The sequence below is a fragment of the Taudactylus pleione genome, unplaced genomic scaffold (assembly GCF_031769625.1).
Source record: "Taudactylus pleione unplaced genomic scaffold, aTauple2 ptg000493l, whole genome shotgun sequence".
NCBI classification, from domain to species: Eukaryota; Metazoa; Chordata; class Amphibia; order Anura; family Myobatrachidae; genus Taudactylus; species Taudactylus pleione.
This window is the reverse complement of record NW_028284895.1, coordinates 2,239,343-2,256,345: the sequence shown is the minus strand read 5'-3', so window position 1 is coordinate 2,256,345 and position 17,003 is coordinate 2,239,343. Positions and strand designations below refer to the sequence as shown.

Sequence of the window (17,003 nt, the reverse complement as noted above, 5' to 3'; positions counted from 1 at the left end):
CCGGGATGCCGACTACATCCCGTTGAATTGAATCGAGCCTACTAACTCTGAACTGTCATTTTGTTCCCCACGTTGAATTTGTTTCCATATACTGTTAAATACATCTAAGAAACATAACCAGAACATAGTACGCCCATATCTCACACAATACACTGCAAAATCTGTAATCCAGCACTCAATGGAAGGTATCCAATACGCCCCGATATTTTTTTGCGGGCGAAAAACAGGGATTTTTCGCCGATTAACTCCTGTTGTTCACCAATTTTTTTTCTCTTCACCCTATCTTATTTGTTTCTGGTGAACAAATAAGATAATTTGCCCTCTGATAAGTTCACAGATCCTATGTATTTTCGCCATTGCACTTGCGAAAATACAGCCCTTTTCGGGGATTATTTTTCGGCACACATCGGGTCCCGAAAAAAATCCCCGATAAGTGCCAGCGTTGCTCCAGACTTCTGGGCTAAATGGATAGGCCTGGGGGATCCATTAGCGCCTGAATAATGTTTGGGGCTAATTGGATACTGCCCATTGTCTCCTGCACTGATTATTGCAGTAGTCTCCTAATTGGTCTTCCCCTAAACAGACTTTCACCCCTACAGTTTTGAATGCAGCGGTTAGACAGATCTTCCTCACAAAGCCTACTTCTTCTGATCTGTCCGTCCCTACATTGGTTACTTGTATTTTACAGAGTTCAGTATAAAATACTTTTACTTACACATATGACTGAAAACCAAACTACACCAACATACATCTCTTCACTTATCTCAAATATCTCCCAGCTCAAACCCTCCGCTCTATGCAAGGTCTGTTTCTCTCATACACACGCATCACCTGCTACCAGTCACGATTACAGGACTTTTTCGGGCTGCACCCACTCTGTGGACTGTCCTCTCATGTACAAGACTTTCCTCTAGTCTCCAAACCTTCCAGTGTTTCCTGAAAACTCCTCTCTCAGGCATCTTATATTCCAGAACCACCTACATAATCTCTGTAAGCTATCCTACCCAATTACATCCCCATTATACAGTCTACACACATTACATATGTTCCATTTCTATACACAGACATCCCAGGGCCAACATTGGTGTGTGACTGGGTCATACCGCTCACCAAGACCCTCTGCAATATGGCTGGACCAATCAGCAATATGTAGCACTTATCCTCATTTATCAAATGCCTATTTCCCTATAGATTCCCTGTAGATTGTAAGCTTGTGAGCAGGGCCCTCTTTCTTCTTTGTCTATTACCCTACCTCGTTTTGTTACTGTTCTATTACGGGTTTTGTTCCCAAGTCCGAATTGCAAAGCGCAACAGTATATGCTGGCTTTGTATAAGTAAATGTTAATAAATAATAATAATTGTGGGGTCATCGGTCCTAATGAGTGAAGATCTAGTTCTGACACTGGGCGGTATTGAGAGTGAAAAATAAAGTGCCAGATGTGGTCACACCAGAGAGTTTTCTTTGTGCTTTTTTTTCCCCAAAAATCCGTACTCAGTTATAATAAGTATCAACATGGTTCTTTTTAGTATAAGTGACAGCAGGACAGTGCTCTGTCGATCACTAAACTGATTAGTAATAGGAACGGTGGCAGGACTAATTTGTTCAGTGTTCGGCAGAGCAATGTCCGGCTGTTCAGTAATGTTGGGGAGCCGCCACCTCTGAAGAGACTGCTCGGGAGTGGTGGTCTCTTCTAGGCATTCACGGTCAGGCACACACCCCTAGGGGGCTTCCCTCATACTTGCATGCTCTCCCGGAACAGCCGGAAGGCTCTCAAAAATTGTGTGGTGCTTTCGTCTGCCCGCAAAAGTGCAGGGGGGGGGGGGTCAGCTAGAATGTCAGCAAGTATGGGTTCCTTGGAGACCAGAACGCATTGCTGGGCACTTACTCTAATTTTACTATGGGCCCAGTGGATGCACTGTTGTGCCCCTGGATAGGGATAGTATCAATCTGATGTTATATGACCTGATTGTGTAATTGTATATTATAAAGTTTCTGTGTTTCACATCTGTAAGGCATTCTAATGCTCTACAGCCTTCTGTTCTGTAACACTGGAATCGTAACGTAGCCCAGTGCCCGTGCGTCTGAGAGATCAGCTCCTGGGTGGTTTTATCTCAGCAGTGACATTTGCAAGATATGAATTTACTTTTTTGATATTTGAACTCATGATCATATCTGTTACTTGGAAGTGACTTGTTCTCATGTGTCCTGTAATTCATGTCTGCACATCACATATGGCTAACACTATATTTTCTGTCTTCTAGGTGTCTGTGGCTGCTGTGGAGCACTGCGGCCTCGATATAAGCGATTGGTGGATAATATCTTTCCTGAAGACCCTAGAGTGAGTTACTGTAACAGTTTTGGGTTTTTGGTATAGGTTGGATACTTTTTTCTTTTGCTTTGTTTTAAAAACATTTTTCGACTTTATGGTGAGCGTTAGGCAGCGCCCACGGTACTGCTTAGCTGGGGACTGTCACCAGTATCTCCACAGAAGCTGCCATGTTAATTCTGTTGCATGAGGCACATATACAGCCTATAGATGGGAATATTTTTTTTCAGTTATGCTTTTGATGGGATGACGGCATGTAACCCTCCCCAGCCAGGATTTGCACTAAGACACCTCTCCTGTTCATCGCATCTGCATGTGCAAGATGCCTCGGGGCTAACCCACTTACCCTATGAAGTTAATGGTGAGAAAGCCGGTTTAAGCTGTTAGCGTCTAACTCAGAAATGTTTCTATTTTATATTTTGCTTGTTGTTGTTTTTTTCCACAGTCATGAATGCTAATTAGTGTATTATTCCATTTGCCAAACAGTTAAGTATGCTGGGACTCTAGTGATGAGGATAGAGATGTGTCCTCACACATCTAGGGGTAAATTTACTAAAGTGAGAGTTTTTAGAAGTGGAGTTGTTGCCCATAGCAACCAATCAGATTCTAGCTATTATCTTCTAGAAGGTGGTAGTTACATGTTAAGTAGAATCTGATTGGTTGCTATAGGCAACATCTCCACTTCTAAAAACTCTCACTTTAGCAGGTCCACAATATTTGTAGAGGGTGCGTATTTGCTAACCCAGTCTCCAACAGGGAAAAAGCTTATTTGTTACAAGCGGTGGAGGGAAAGTGGCCTCTCTCTGGGTAGTGGTGTCATCTGGTACTGGGGGATTGAGTGTTTCTCAGATGGATTGTGGTGTAAATTCTCCAACAACATGATGAAAGGGTATGCAGTCGGGAAGCCGGTGGACCTAATCCCGACAGCCGGCTTCTGGACTGCTTAATCCCGGCGAGGGTTAAATGAAAGGCGTCCCTTCGATCGGGATGCCGGGCGCAGACAGCCGCGGGGGAGGGGGGGGGTTAGGTTTAGGGCTCCCGGGGGGGATTTAGGCTTAGGTACCCCCCCGAAAGGTTAGGGTTAGGCTAGGGGGAGGGAAGGTTAGGCACCCCCCGGGGGATTTAGGTTTAGGCAGCGGGGAAGGGGGATTAGGGTTAGGCACTGGGGGGAAGCTTAGGGTTAGGCACCCCTAAGGGAGGGTTAGGGGGTAGAATTGGTTAGTCTATACTTACCTTAGGGACGATCAGGATTTTCATCCATGTCGGGCAGCCGCTGTCGGGATTCCAACCGCCAGACTTGCGTCCGGCGGTAAATCATACCGATTCCGATGAAAGTGCGCAATCCTGGTATCTCTCCAGATCTCCAACATGTCTCTACAGTTTCCTGGGAATGATGGATTGTCCCATAAGGGGGTTAAGGGGGAAGATTGTCCTGCTAGGCAGAATTTGTATCTCATGTTTCTATGGTCTAAGCTTTATCTGAAGCAATGGCATGGATTCTAGAGCATTATATCCTAGTACTGAGATTTCTATATTATCCCCTCTCCTAGAACTTGGAGCTGATTGCCAGGCTAGCAGTTGGCTTAGTTAGGTGGCATTATAATATCTATTGAATAACAGGAGGCCTAGGACAGACACCTCCTGTGGACGACCTACACAACACCGTTTTTCTTAGTCTTGTTTATTTTTTTTTTTCCATATGTATTCATTTATTACGCCTTTTTGAAGAGTACCAATTGTCCGGCTCGGCACCCGTACCAGTAGAGTCTGGAAGAGGTAAAGGATGGTGGCTGTACATCCATTTTGGCCACATTCATTTTACGCTTCAGAGAGATGTTTTTGTTCAGCTCAAGCAGCACAATTTTTGTATATATTGCTGAGCAAAGAAGGAAAATTGAATTGGTCTAATCTCCACTGAAAATGAAAACTAAATGATAAGAGTTTTTCACGCAGCCTGGCACATAAAACGGAAGGGCCACCTGATTTAAGACTATTGGCTTCATAGCCGGTAAATAGCGCCATCGTAAGACCGCTCCCGGAAGGTCTAGTAAGAGTCGAGATGACATTGTCAGCAAGGAGGGCAATTGTATGTAGTTGCTTTGTAATCCCATACTCCTGCAATATCAGGGTGAAGTCTAATCCTAGAAGCCAAATGCTTGTTAGTTAGGGCAAATATCATAAAGGAAAGAGGGCAGCTCTGTCTGGTTCCATAGCCTAGACTGAGCTCCAGGCTACTTGAGTACTCCTGTAGAGGTCTATTATGGCGTGGACAGCTTTGCTCCTGAATGCATACAGATGTGCCCACATACATCTATCCTCCATGCGCTACAAGTCGCGTCGCACAACGCGGGAGCTCATTGTGACTCTCTAGTGAAGAGCGTCTTTTCGTGCGCCTTTTTACCTTCAAATGCGTCTTATTCGCACAACAATGCGAATAGATAGCACAAGCTGCTTCTGTTGATTAAAATGATATAGTGTTCCCTCTAGCTCCGGCGCGAGGCAGGGCGCCGGAGCTAGAGAGGGCATGTCCGTGCGCGCGGGCGACCGAGAAGGGGGCGTGGTCATCAAAAAGGGGGCGTGTCTATAAGACACGTCCCCTTTTCGTCACTCTTGGGGGCGTGCCCGGCACTTACACGCCGGGCAGCCCCCAAGCCCTGCATACAGGGAGAATAGATGCCGGGCGCATGCGCCCGGCGTCTATTCTCCGGCGGTGACCGGGTCACCGCACATTTCTTCACCCGCGGGACACTGCGACCCACGGGTGAAGACGGTTCCCGCAGGCTGTCAGGGCAGGGCGCTTTTTGCCCTCCTTCTGGAGGGCAGGGCGCTTTTTGCCTTCCAGAAAGAGGGCTGGGCGCCGCGCCCCGCTAAAACAGCCTAGCGGGAACGCTAATGATATGCAACATGCCTATATTCTGTGTGTGCGTCTGCGGGTGTATCTGCAAGCGGAATGCTACGTTACAGTGTCAGCGGCTGTAATGTAGTGTTTAGCATGCAATGCATGTTTAGAGATTCCACTACGTTTAGTAGGCCACTCCAGGCTAGATCATCACAGGACTGCTCTAATAAAAACACCAGGGACTGCAAGAGAGCCATTATCGTGATTGTATAGAAATTTTTTAAATGGTTTGCTCAGGATTGTGTTATATTTTTCCTTTTTCGTCCCAGATGGCTTGTATAGCTTTGGCAGCTCTAGTAAGTATTGGTTAGTGAGTTTTGCTTCCTTGCTTTTATCATGTAGCTGTTGATTTAGAGAAGCATTTTTCTTTTTCTGTTTTCTCCGATTATTTGTTTTTTTTGCAAGAAGATTTTGCTAAGTTTTTTTTTTTCTTGTTTGTTAGACTATTCTAATAAATTAACTTCTGCCAAAGGGTCATGTGTTTTTTTTTTTTTTTTTTTATTAATACAGAAGGAGGGGTAGCTAAATATTCTCCCAGAAACCTTAGGTTTTGAGCTTCCTGGATCGTAGTGAACCGGATGTGATCATTGAAGTTGTTATAGAAGTAATATGGAATAGATGTGGATTGACCGTTCTGTTTGTAATCTTTAATAAGGTCTCATTCAGCTTCCAGGGGGGTCTGCCGCTTGGGCCCTCCCCAAAACGTCAAACAATGCAGTTGAAATGGAATAGCTGGAGCATAAATTTGATTGATTGAATTTCAGATAACACCTGGGTACTCTGGCTATTTCCCATAATCAAATAGACCTTAACGGGCCGGATTCAATCAGCCGCGATAAAACGATAATTTATCGCCGGCGATATTATCACACTTATCACCCGTTTTTGCACTATATTATCGCCTATTCCGGCAATGCACGCTCCCGTTTTTTGACAAATCCTATTGTAAAACAGGCGAAAACGCATACGTGCGATAATTTTTCATGACGAAACAGGTGAAAATTTCTCCACATTTTAGGGAAATTCAGTCTGTACCCCTAGAAATGGCTAACTGACATAGGAAATCAATATAGAAGTGTATTAGTGGCTGTAATAAAAGTATTTTGGGTTCTTAAATTGGGTCAATTGGCTGTAATCTCCGTATTTGCATAAGTGTTCAAAAATGATAAAAAGCAATATTTTTTTTGAGAAAATTACTGCTGGACGTACATTGGGGGTGCATTAAAATGTGTGTAAGTATATTTTTGTGTCTATAAAGTGCACTTTTTAAAAAAATTTAAAATACACCTGCAGTAGCCACCTGCAATGTTCAAAACACCTGTCCCATAAATACAGCCCCCCAAAATACCAGGCCCTCTACTTTAAGACCATTTTCCACTACTTTTTATTTATTTTCTTTGACCTAAAATTGACATGTCACTTTTGAACAAATGACGCTAATTAAACACAGCTTTTTGGCTAATTTAACATTAAGGGGGGTCCAAATGGTTCTGAAAGATATCCCCACATTTTTAGCCAAAAATAGAGATGCAGCATTTTTTATCACCTTCTCTGAGATCTTGAAAACATATTGCCGGTTTCTGTCTCTGCAATTATAACAAGGGCGATAATTGAATTGCGTGATCGAGAAAACGGGGCTTATTGCATCTAATAAAATTTGGCCCGACGTCTGCAGGAGCAGATGTATAGTCAGAAGAGGAAGGTGTAAGAGTCCGTCAAGTGTCATATAAATCCGTTTCTTCTCGGGTATTTGAGAGATTTTGTATGGAGTGGGTGCACAAATTTGTTGAGTGGGAACTGTTAAGAGTCTGATTTAGGACTGTATTACACCCCTATTCACACCAAGATAAACCACCCTCTCAGTTTGCAAATAAGGAGCTAAAAATTGTAAGGTAACCAACATTTGCATTAATAAATGCACATCAAATGCCAGCAGGAACGCGACCTCAATGCTGAACTTTGGCTATGGCGGTTTGGGATGAAAACATTTAACTTTTCCACAAAGAATGAAGCTGACAATGAGACTGAACCACTTTTTAATGGCAACGTAGCTGTATCTGTGTGCATTTTAGTTTTTCCTACTAAGGGCCGTATTCAATTAGCGTCGAAAACAGTTTTTTTTCGCCATTGGCGAAACGGCTGTTTTTTCGGCAAAAATGGTGATATTTTTGCCCAAAAACTGGAGATAAGTTTTCTCCATCACAGACCAGGCGAAAAAAAATCCTAAATCCCTATTTTTGGCTAGAAATGTGGGGATTTCTTTCAGAACCCTTTGGACACCCCCCCCCCCTAATAATAAATGATCTCAAAAAAATTTAGTAAGTTGCGCACTTTGGCGAAAAACGACCGCGCAATTTTTGGTAAAAAGAAAACAAAAAAACCTTTGAAAATGGTTTTAATGTATTGGGTCTGATTTTTCACGGGCCGGAACAGAATTGCGCGGTCGTTTTTCGCCAAAGTGTGCAACTTACAAATTTTTGGGGGATAATTTAGGGGTGGGTGTCCAAAGGGTTCTGAAAGAAATCCCCATATTTTTAGCCAAAAATAGGGATTTTGCATTTTTTTTCGCCTGGTCTGGGATGGAGAAAATTTATCTCCAGTTTTTGGCGAAAATATCGCCATTTTTTGGTGAAAAATGGCCGTTTTCACCAATGGCGAAAAAAAAATGCCGTTTTCACTGCTAATTGAAAACGGCCCTTAGTGGCAGCAGCAGTATTTGGGGAAAAATGAGATCACATAAAGCACAGAGATTTCAGTCATTTCACAGAGTTTGACACATTTAAATGTCTATTAATAATAATAATTATAATAATAATAATAAAAATAATAATATAATTGTTGTTATTAAAGGATGGACTTGTTAAATCGGACATGGAAAAACTCACCTTCTATGCTGTGTCAGCCCCAGAGAAGCTGGACCGGATTGGGGCTTACCTAGCAGAGAGACTGAGCAGAGACGTTGTCAGGCACCGATATGGGTGAGTGAGGCTGACTTCCGTAATACGCACTGGGATAGTGACTCCCATCAGCCAGCATACGCTCGCTCTTAGCATTGCAGGAACTGTGATTGTAATATGATGCTCAGAACAGTCTCGTAAGATGATCTCTGTAGCTGTGACAGTTGTTTTATCATCGTTTAGTACGATTAAGTGTCTCCCTGGAATTATGTTCACGTTGCAATAAAGGGCAGCACAGACGGTGTAATGGTTAGCGTTACAGCCTCACAGCACTGAGGTCGTGGGTTCAATTCCCACTACGGCCCTAACTGTGTGGAGTTTGTATATTCTCCCTGTGCTTGCGTGGGTTTCCTCCGGGAACTCCGGTTTCCTCCCAAACTCCAAAAATATACTGGTAGGTTAATTGGTTCCCTACAAAATTGACCATAGTGTGTATGTGTGTGAGCATGTGGTAGGGAACATAGATTGTAAGCTCCACTGGGGCAGGGACGGATGTGAATGGCCAAAATATTCTCTGTAAAGCGCTGCGGAATATGTGTGCGCTATATAAATAACTGGTAATAAATAAATAAATAAATAAAATAAATATATATAAAACGGCTGCATAAGCCTTTTATATCCATATGTAACCTATCGTAACAAAACCCTTCTTTTTAAGGTAGACATTTTACCTTTTATGTATTGTTGGAGTGACTGTTCCTTTATGTTGTGTGGCTGCTTTGGTACAGTTGTATAAGATCTAGAAATCTTCTGTCATTAGTTCTGACAAAACGGTAATTTATGTGTTTGTACTTTTCTCCTTTCATATCGATACAAAGTCTGAGTGAAATTCCCCAGGCAAACTCAGTCCAGGAAAACACAATGGGGACAGTATCAAGAGTCCGCTTTTTATGTGTTAATATTTGACCAGAAATCCCGAATAGATTTAAAAAATGACAATTGCTGCCTCCAGTGCATGACATTAGTAGTGTAATGTCATGCACATTTCATTTGAAATGTGATAAAATTAAATAAAACCTAGCCCTCTATTGTAATATGTGAGAAGTTGATTGTATTTTAAAGAAAAACAAGTCTTGGACCCCAAGGGTTATGGTGCCTTTTCGTACCAAGGCCCTGATTCAGAGGCGGACGCTCTGACCAGAGCGCTCGCTCTGAATCAGGGCCCACCTCCATTAATATGGAGCGTCCTCCTGGACGCTCGTATAGCTGTGGGTCACCACCCACAGCATATACGAGCGTGCAGGATGATGGTCGCGATGGTCTTGACCATCGCCACTGCGAGCAGAAGCCTGCGGTTGAGTTTCTCAACCGCAAGGCCAGGAGTGATTTTGGCTCTATCGGAGCCAAAATCACTCCCACTGACATCACTAGTGATGTCAGTGGGGCCGGCTTCTGACGGTAGGCGTTCCCTTGGGAACGCCTCCGTCTGGCAGGCACACCCCCGGCACGCCTACCAAAGGGGGCGTGCTGTCAATCAACATCGACAGCACGCCCCCTTTGATCAGACACTACGAGCGAAGGAAAGTCCTTCGCTCGTCGCGTCTTGCGCATGCGCACGACGGAGCTCCCTCCGTCGTGCGCATGCGCAGTGCAGACCATCGACCCACTTGCGAGCGGACAGCCGCTCGCGAGTGGGTCTGAATCAGGCCCCAAGACAACATGTGAATTATTGGGGTCCCTGACCCAGTGCTGTCAGATTCAGATGGAGCCCACCTCACTTAGCCCTGTGTTCAGCCCCAAACATCTCACAGCTTTAGTCTTGGCCGCCCCCTTGTACTTTAGTGGCCGTGGGGCCCAGGCATGCCGTGTGTGCAATAGAAAGGTGCCCCAGTTCTAAACGATGCGGATTCTCTTGTAAACTTGGAGCAACTATGCAGATGTATGTTAGAAGGGTGTAGTACGACTTGTCGACACTAAGTCAACAGGTTCTGAATGTTGACAATCAGAAAGTCAACAAACAATATCTAGACGTATTTAGGCAGACGCGGTTAAACTGTCGACAAATTCAGAATGTCTAGCATTTAACATGTTGACAGCAAAATGTTAACCTATGGGTTTTATTTGGTTATTTTAGCCTGACGCTGAACCTAACCCCTATCCTAAAAATTTGTAAAAAATCATATGTCAACATTTTATGTGTCGACGTGTTAAATGTCTACATTCTGAACGTGTTAACAATGTCGACCTAGATTCATGTCTATATATTGATTGTCGACCTAATGACCATTTCGACATCCTGACTGGCGGCATTCAGAACCTGACAACATTCTGAATGTCGTCATCTGGATACCATGGGCCTGGTTCAGCAAGGATCGCTTTTGCGATTGCGGTAGCAATCACGCCCCCGCAGTTCTACTGCGAGAGTATGCTAATAATTGCAATCGCGACGCGCTCTCACTGACAACATGCAGACGCCCACTTCCCCTCTCGCACATCCGTAATTCCTTGCAGTCCAGCCAAAACATCAGTAACATCGAAGTACATCGGAGCCACTCGCACATTTAAGGCAGGTCTGACCCTACCACTAGATTGCTAACTGTCCTGCACGCAGTGAGAGCTCATGCTGCATACGCCATCGCAGTGGATCATTTATGCACGCCCCCGCAATAGCGTTCACACGCATTGACACGCCTGCGTTTCTCCGACCAACCACAAACGGTGCTTCCTGTCAATCACTCTGCAATGGGTCTGCGTAGTCACTTAGATCGCAGTCCCAATCGCAGTGGCTGGTTCGCGCACTGTGATGTATGCGCAGTACGCAACAATCCGCCGTCTGCGTACACTTTAACAGTTGCGATCCTTGCTGACTCAGGCCCCGTGTGTGTATGTATATATATATATATTTATTTTATAATAAGTGTAACATATTTAGTAAAATGTGCATTTATTTCCCAAAGCAACGTGTTCATAGCGATGGAGGCATTGGACCAGCTGCTTATGGCTTGCCATTCCCAGAGCATTAAGCCCTTTGTGGAAAGCTTCTTGCGTATGGTGGCAAAACTTCTGGAGTCAGGAGAACCTGGGCTGCAGGTGTATGGAACAAATTCTGTAAGTGTTCTCAGTGCAATTCTTCTCTCTATCACAGTATGTTGTTTGGCTACATTTACTAAGCTACCCAAAGATCCGACAATACAGCCTTGTTGCGCACCGTACCCATGTCACCTGGCTCAGATAGACTGGGAGAAGGCTACATGTAGAATGGACACTCTTATAGAATATCTGACATTGCCATCTGCCCAGGTAAGTGTTCCAGGAATGTCGCCCAGTCAGTCTAATTTCTCCGGATTAGAGGCAGAAATACCTTGAATTCCTGGAGATTTCTTAATGTGAACAATATTTTATAATTTATTTGTATTTATTTCTAAGGGCTGTATAGCGGTGAATCCCAGCCTTTTGCTATTACGGTGAGAGAAGTTATAGACGAAAGGTTAATTTTCTTCTATTTATTCCGTGATCAGATTAGATGTGTTCATTTAAAAGACGGTGCCAGTACCACTGTAATTAATCATGCAAAGTTATTTTCTCAATACAGAGCAACTATCTGCATTAAGGCCCTCATTCAGAGCCGTACGCTCTGAGCAGAGCGCACGCTCTGAATGAGGGCCGGGCTCCATTTTCATGGAGCGTCCTCCTGGACGCTCGTATAGCTGTGGGTCACCACCCACAGGCTATACGAGCGTGCTTTGTGATGGCCGCGATGGTCGAGACCATCGCGACCATCGAAATTGCGAACCGGAGGCTGCGGTTGAGGTTTTCAACCGCAAGCTCCGGAGTAATTTTGGCTCTATCAGAGCCAAAATCACTCCCACTGACATCACTAGTGATGTCAGTGGGCCGGCTTCTGACGGGAGGCGTTCCCGTGGGAACGCCCCCGTCAGGGAGGCACGCCCCCGGCACGTCCACCAAAGGGGGCGTGCTGTCAATCAACATTGACAGCACGCCCCCTTTGATCGGACACAACGAGCGAAGGACTTTCCTTCGCTCGTCGTGTCTGGCGCATGCGCACGACGGAGCTCCCTCCGTCGTGCGCATGCTCAGTCCATAACATCGACCCACTTGCGAGCGGACAGCCGCTCGCGAGTGGGTCTGAATCAGGCCCTAAGTTCTGAATAAACTACAATGATGTTCTGTTTGTGCATAATGTTATCTAATCTATCTGCACAGAAAACATTTCAGTGTTAAAATATATTTACTTATTTTTCAGAATTTGTGTGTTGCATTATGGGGATCAAAGTCTTTAAAAATAATCACTCCTCACATTTTGTCACTGCCCCTGTCACATGCAGCCCTCTCCTCACTAACACATCTCTCATCTCCTGATATACTCTGTGCTGCTGGGTGACCCAGCTCATCCCACTATATAACTCTCAGTCTGTGGCTTCCTGCTGCCTCCATTCCCCTCCTCACATCAAATCACTGCCCCTGTCACATGCAGCCCTCTCCTCACTAACACATCACTCATCTCCTGATATACTCTGTGCTGCTGGGAGACCACCTTCTGCCTCCATTCCCTTCCTCACATCACAGCACTGCAAGGCTGTATATCTACTTTTTGCTCTTGAACGACACCTCTGCTTTGAAAGGTGCACGTAGAGCATTCTCATAAGGTGCATTGTGCAAAAGTGTGAACATTCATTTTATTTTTTTTTTGCCATAGATTCTATTTGAGATTTGGCACTTTTATATGTTTTAATCTTTTGTCCAAATGTGTCAGATGTGTCCTATAAAAGTATTAAATGAAACCCAAACTCCTTCAGCTCCGTCTAGGGCATAAATAGGTTGTTTTGCAGAGAGGAAATGGCCATATACCCCTCCATCCAGCATACAGAGTACATGCTATCCACCCCTTTACCTAAATTCTAATCTAACTAATATCAGTAACGGCTCACTTGTTTACAAATATAAAACCTAAAATAAATACAAAAAAAAGTATCTATACATTTTATAGATACACTTTTTTTTTTTTTTTTTAGTATTATTCATTTTATGATTTATTTTGCAAACAAGTGAGGTTTTTACTGTTTTTATGCATCTAAACCGTGAGCGTCTGCGAGCCCCAAAATGTCAAAACAAATACTCAGTTGCTCACAACCGTGGTCACACAATTCTTGGTAAGAGAGTAAATACAATGGTATCTGTAATGTAGAAATCGAATCTATGGACACCATTCATATAGGAGTGTAGTGCACAGGCGTATAAGCAGGACATCAGGATACAACCGTGGATTCATTAGATGCAGCAACACAACAAAATCAGAACAAAAATCAGCAAAAATATAAATCCTACTAAACATACACACAGTATATTTCTAGATTTTTTATTTTAAACAAATCTTATTGACAAAACAAAAGAACATTGTTAGGTACACATATTTGGTACAAAAAATATCCAATAGTATTCAGGCAGATGTGTTTTTTTTTTTTTTAAACTAATAGCACCAATCAGGTTTTTTTTTTTTTTTTTTTAATATAAATAAGGAGTGTACGATTTATATCTTTAGCGATCACGTATGTGTTTTCGCGGTTCAGTGAGTTTATGCCATACTGTCAAGTTCTGCAACACAAAAACTCAGTCTTTATTGAGATGCGATATTCTTATCGGTAAAATATTCATAAAACACTCCCATCTCGCAAAAGTAGGTCAAGTAAGTCGTCTTCTTGGCACCCGCTGCTCTTTTTGATGTTATCTCCTTAATCGTTGCCAGGGCTATTTTTAACCCTGCCTCCCTTTTTTAAGAAAATAAATCGAGACTCTGAAAGAAATGGAGTTTTATCAGTCTGTATTTTTAGGATAAAGGGTCCGATGTAAAAAGATGGAATTCGCCACAAAAAAAAAAAAAAATTTGATTAAATTCATTATCGCATGATAAATGCAAAAAAATTGATTTCCTCCTTCAGACAAATTGTGCATGCTCCACATATACATAGCTTTATGCTTCTGTCTGACTTCTGTGCTCTTCACCATGTCTGTTAGTATCCAGTCAGTTATTCCGTTGGATCAACTCAGTGTATGCAGCATAAATGTTCTGTGTCGTATCCAAGGTCGACAAAGTCAATAAAATTCTGCCTGCTTGCTACTGTAAATTGCTGGGTACACACTGTAGGCTATATCGGTCAGTGCATCAGTTCGTGTGTACACATGTCTTTCACAGATCTATTGCATCTTCCGTGCCGCACGGCCAAAACAATATATCTTGCAGATCTATTGTGCGCATCTAAAGGTGTGTATGGGCGACCGTACGACCCGTTATGCTAGCCACGGGAATCGCAGACAATGATATCGCAACTAGGCGGGCAAATTTAAATGCCCGTCTAGCTGTGATATCTGGCCAGACATGTTGGATGGGTCGGCCAGGTGTGTACCCCACGTAAAGGTGTAAAAAGCACAATTGGGAATAAGACATTGTGCTAGTGAGTCACAAGCGTGTACAAGCTGGCACTATTATTGAGCAAACTACAGAATACTGTTGTGCTATGATATAGCCAATTTCAACTCCCAATATTTCTCATGACCATTTTGCTTGTAATGACAAAATATTTCCTGCGTTGTACAATTGACGTGTCTGACTGTAACTGTTCACTCTGCCATGGCGCTTTCCCACTACATCCCTTTGGCTCAGTCACTATGCCTCACCAACCCTGGCAAGTGCTGCAGCGCAACAAGCACTCCTGGGTGAGCCAAGTAATAAATGTAATAGTGTTCATTCTAGCGCCCTGCACCTGTCGCACACCGCGCAGCTCCTCTTTTCCTGCCTGGGGTGTCCCTCTGCTCTGGTGCTTCTAGCACTCTCTCTGGTCTGTTTCTCAGCAGTTTGCTGCATCAGCTGAGTGTGCTAGAAGCACCAGAGTAGAGGGCGACACCCAGGCAGGAAAGAGGAACTGCACGGGTTGTGACAGGTGCAGGGTGTTAGAATGAACACTAATGCAAAGCACATCTTATAGCAGGGTTACCTAAACATACAGCCCTCCAGCTGCTGCGGGACTACACATCCCAGCATGCCATGCCACAGTTTTAGCATGCCCTAATGCTGGGCTATCAGCAGCCGGAGAGTCGCATGTTGAATACCCCTGGCTTAGAGGTTAGAGTGAAGATACGTTCAATATCGAAGTGATCTATATTTACTTAATCACACACTGTAACGTTTCCCTAATAGGTTTGTTTAGCAGTTGCCGTTTGATGCTTTTATTTACGTCCTTTTTTTTGTTGTTGCTGTTGTGTTGTGTTTTTTTGCAGTTTGTCAAGTTTGCGAACATAGAAGAAGACACCCCTTCGTATCACAGACGTTATGATTTCTTTGTTTCTCGGTTCAGTGCCATGTGTCATGCATGTAACAGCGATCCAGAAGTGCAAACAGAGTAGGTCAACAATTGGAACCGTTGTGAAACGCTAACTAGGTGCCTCATACCTCACTGGTGTCCGTGATTCCTAAAGACTTTAAAAGGCTGCTAATTCTGTGCGGGATCGTGTGTTTGCACGCGCCTTTAGTAAATCTCCCGAGTTGCAAAATCAGGGGGAACTCGCACAGGAATGCAAACTAGGCCAAACGTGATTCTTAGTAAATCTACTCCCAGGTCTGGACACAAGTCATCAGCTGAAGGAGTGTTCAAACCGCCTTCTAAAGACAGAGGGCCTGATTCACTACGGATCGCAATGCTGCGTACGCACGCAGTTAAACTGCGATGACAAGGCACTCCCATAAGGACGCCCACTTTACCATACGCACATCCATAATACTGAGCAGAATAGTGAAACCATCGGTACAATCGAGGACCCATGCACACCTTACTCAGGAATTGCTTACTTCAGCGCACGCTATGGGGCCTCAGGCTGCGTACGGTATCGCAGTGAAAAATTCAAGCACGCCCCTGCAACACCGTCACAACACACTGCCACGCTTGCGTTTGCCCAACCGACCCCCCCGTCACCACCCACAAACGGTACTTCCTATCAGTCACTCTGCCATGGGTCTGCGTATCCTCTGCGATCGCTGTCCCGATCGCAGTGGGTCGTTCGCGCACTGCGATGCATGCGCAGTATGCAACAATCGGCCGATTGCGTGCGTACAAGCACCTGCGTTCCTTGCTGAATTGCGCCCAGTGCAATAATGAGATTCGGAATCTCAGCATATTATATTTTGTACGTTTTCTTATTTATTTTTTATTTAGCATTATGCTTTTTTCTGTTTAATATTTGTTAAGTAACATAACTAGACTTTGTATACACTTCAGTCAGTTGGGGGTATGTAAAGGTAAAATTAATAAAGAGATGACCCCAAAATAAATCACTAATAACATAAACAACAGCCGTGGCTGCTTGATTTCTGAATAACCCAGTTTATTACACAAAGCCATCTGCTGCTCAATATACTACTACCGATCTTACCGATCCACATGTCTCCGCAGGAGACTACTCTTTGGGACAGAGGATCCGATTCAGACCCGGACGCTAAGAAGCGTTTGTTTGTAGCTGGCCGATGTTCGTATTCCGCGTATGCATCGCGTGTGCGCCGAACCAGTGCGAAAGCTCGGGAAGCGTTTGCTCGCTACGCATAGACTGCCCAGCAGAGTGAGTGACAGGAGAAGCCGTTTGTGGGTGGTAACATGGGCTGTCCACTAGAAACGGGGGTTACCTGTAAAACCGATGGAAACTGTTCAAGAAGCTCCCAATCTTAATTGAATCAAACTCTTTGCATCACAGTTTGTGCCCCCAGGATATTCGACATGCGTCCCTCCCAGCTGCTGTAGAACTACATATCCTCAAGCATTCCATGCCACAGTTTTTCTATTAGGGCACGCTAAAACTGGCTGGGATGCATAGTTC

At 44.1% G+C, this 17,003-nt stretch overlaps 1 protein-coding gene across 1 annotated transcript in view; it reads left to right on the top strand.

The window, feature by feature from the left end:
- Nucleotides 1-17,003, top strand: part of EFR3A (EFR3 homolog A) — a 198,254-nt gene that overhangs the window by 49,814 nt on the left and 131,437 nt on the right. Inside the window, exons 3-6 of the mRNA XM_088449716.1 lie at nucleotides 2,263-2,339; nucleotides 8,077-8,204; nucleotides 11,081-11,231; nucleotides 15,417-15,538. Coding sequence (XP_088305842.1) covers nucleotides 2,263-2,339; nucleotides 8,077-8,204; nucleotides 11,081-11,231; nucleotides 15,417-15,538 — 478 coding nt within the window. The remainder of the gene's footprint in view (nucleotides 1-2,262; nucleotides 2,340-8,076; nucleotides 8,205-11,080; nucleotides 11,232-15,416; nucleotides 15,539-17,003) is intronic.